The sequence below is a fragment of the Kryptolebias marmoratus genome, linkage group LG7 (genome assembly GCF_001649575.2).
Source record: "Kryptolebias marmoratus isolate JLee-2015 linkage group LG7, ASM164957v2, whole genome shotgun sequence".
Lineage (NCBI taxonomy): Eukaryota > Metazoa > Chordata > Actinopteri > Cyprinodontiformes > Rivulidae > Kryptolebias > Kryptolebias marmoratus.
In genome coordinates this window covers 2,029,598-2,032,068 of record NC_051436.1, presented here as the reverse complement: position 1 = coordinate 2,032,068, position 2,471 = coordinate 2,029,598, and the positions used below count along the sequence as shown (strand labels likewise).

The 2,471-nt window shown below is 37.9% G+C and overlaps 1 protein-coding gene across 1 annotated transcript in view; it reads right to left on the bottom strand.

Moving 5' to 3' along the window:
- The window catches only part of LOC108251497 (NACHT, LRR and PYD domains-containing protein 3), an 11,274-nt gene extending 8,812 nt beyond the window's left edge, over positions 1-2,462 (bottom strand). The window contains exons 1-2 of the mRNA XM_017441837.3: positions 2,427-2,462; positions 675-738 (exon numbers count right to left, since the gene is read on the bottom strand). Of these exons, the coding sequence (XP_017297326.2) occupies positions 675-730 (56 nt within the window). The 5' untranslated portion in view covers positions 731-738; positions 2,427-2,462. The remainder of the gene's footprint in view (positions 1-674; positions 739-2,426) is intronic.
- Between the last annotated feature and the right edge of the window lie 9 nt (positions 2,463-2,471).

Here is a 2,471-nt window from a genome sequence, read left to right as displayed (position 1 = left end):
TGGGGATTCTCCTGAGACTTCAGGAAGAGAGGCGCAGTGGAAGAAATGCTCTGGATGCTGCCATTGTTGCGCGGAGTAGGACAGCTGTTATCCGCCGGAGATTTCAGGCTTTACAGGCCTTCAGCTGGGGGACAGACGGCTAAACGCTGCAGGGTAAGCTAACACTGTGGTTTATATTCCTACCTTCGCTCTTTATGCTTGCATCTGGTCACACCCTCGACCAATGAGTGAACAGGAGCTAAGCTTGCTCCGCCCATGAAGAAGGGCCGGCCTCGAAAAAATGCAGGTGGAAACGCGCGCAAAGCAAGCCGAGTAGAGTGGAGCCGGGACCTTTAGGGTACGTGGGAAAGCGGCATTTGTACTTACATGAAGTATACAGTAAAGGTAAAAGTATTCGACTGCAACCCGACAGCTCAGTGTGTGTAAAAATGACTGAGTTAGTTAACTTTAGTGACCATCCAAACATGAATCAGTTGTAGATTTACATCCAACGACTGAATTTTTAAGAATTTTATTGAATTTTTGAGCTATTTTGCTAACAGACAAAGAAACACAGGCAAAAACTTTATTGCAATCAATAAATATTGGCACAATGTACAGCAATAATATCAAGATCAAAACTGTAAGAACTTTATGTTTCTACTGGATAAAAATATATTTTGTCCATTTATTACCTGACTGAGGAGACGTCTGATGATGATGATGGTCTCTTCCTCTTCTTGTCGGACATGTTTACTGCTGCACAAAAACAACAAATATTTAACTTGATTTTATCATCTCTCAGTGAATTCTAGTCTGTCTGTGAACAAGATTACTCAAAAGGTTATGAACAGATTTCTATAACTTTTTCAGGAAACATCAAGGATGGAGAGAGCAAAAGTTAGAGGTGATCAGGTCAAAGGTCAAAGGTCACAGATCTGCAGCTGGATGACAGGAATGTCAAACTGCACAGCTGGACACCTCATGGGTCAAAGGTGATGTCTGTTGATTTCAAGGTCCTGGGGTCAAAGGTCACAGGTCACCTCTGTCTCTGCTCCTACATGTGACCCTTTAGTTCCTGGTTCTGTCCGTTGGTCTGTCTGTCTGTCAGCAAAGATCAGGTAAAACTAAAGGAAACGTTGGATTAAATTCTGGTTCTGATCCAGATTCTGATCCGAGTCGCTCCTTGGTGGAAGTTTGAGTTTTTTCTTGTTGTTCAGAGATCTGTTCTGCTTTTTTAAACTGATTTCAACAGAAAAACTGTCAGTTCCTCCATCTGTTTCCTCAGTGAAACTTCTTCTTTCTCGTTCAAAAAGAGAACTATAATTAAAATTAAATGTTAACATTTGGGGAACTTTCACACTTTTGCCACATCACTTATGAATCCAAAAAGTGTTTTAAAAACTACAAACTATGTTTTTATGTGACTTAATCATTCAGTCCTCCTGAAGCACAAACAGAACCTGTGATGGTGATGAGAAATGAGAGGCAGGTCTGTTCATTTACAGAGTTTAATGTTGAAACTGAAAACAAACATCATCTTCTAAACCACCAGAAAGAAGAACGACCGTTAACAAAAATAAAGTTTTTAAACCGTCTGTGCAGAAAATAAACAAAAGGCAGGAGGGATGTAGTAACAAACCAACGGACCAGGAACCAAACACAAAATTATAAAAATAAGACAAGAAAAAGCAACAAACTCACCAATACAACAAAATCTATAAACTTTAATAAATAAATGTTTCTGAGAGAATTATAAAAACACGGATCCTGAAAGAGAATTACAGATTTAAAAGCAACAATTCTGTCTTTTATTCAACCTGAGCTTCTTTGTTTGCGGAGTCATTTAACCGTTTTTGTTCAAACTGTAAAAAGGTTGATCAAATATTTGGTGTTCAGAAGAACCAGCTGTTGAACACCTGCACAGATAAAGTGCACAAAATCTGAAAAAAGCTTCTGAATGAGAGGAAAACAGTTTCTTTTTTACTTTAAGATGAACCTTTGTTCTTTAAAGCTGCTCTGCTGCTGTTGTTTCTTTCTTTTCTTTTTTTGGCACGAATTTAACTTTTCTGTTGAAAGATGCAAATATTATGTAAATATCTGACTACAGCAACAAAAAAAAATAAACTCTCTAACTTTTTATGGTTGTTACAGAGCTGACTGGCGTTGGCTGCATTCCAGACACGTGTTATCATTTAATCATTATTAAATTTACTGCAGAGACAAATCTGCATCAATATGACATAAACATGTGTTTGACAGCTGGGAGTTAAACTCTGTGTGTTTTAGTACTGAAAAACATGCAGTTTTTAATCAGAACTGTTGGAAAGAAACTGAAATAACTGAGCAGAACAAAGAAAAGCTTCAGGTGAGACGAAACAAACCAACTTCATAAAAACAGAAAGTTTTCTGTCTTTGTTTGAAAGAAGAAGAAAAGTCAAACTTACTGTGGAGGAAAATGCTGCTCCGGTCTCTTCTTCTTCTTTTGTTTA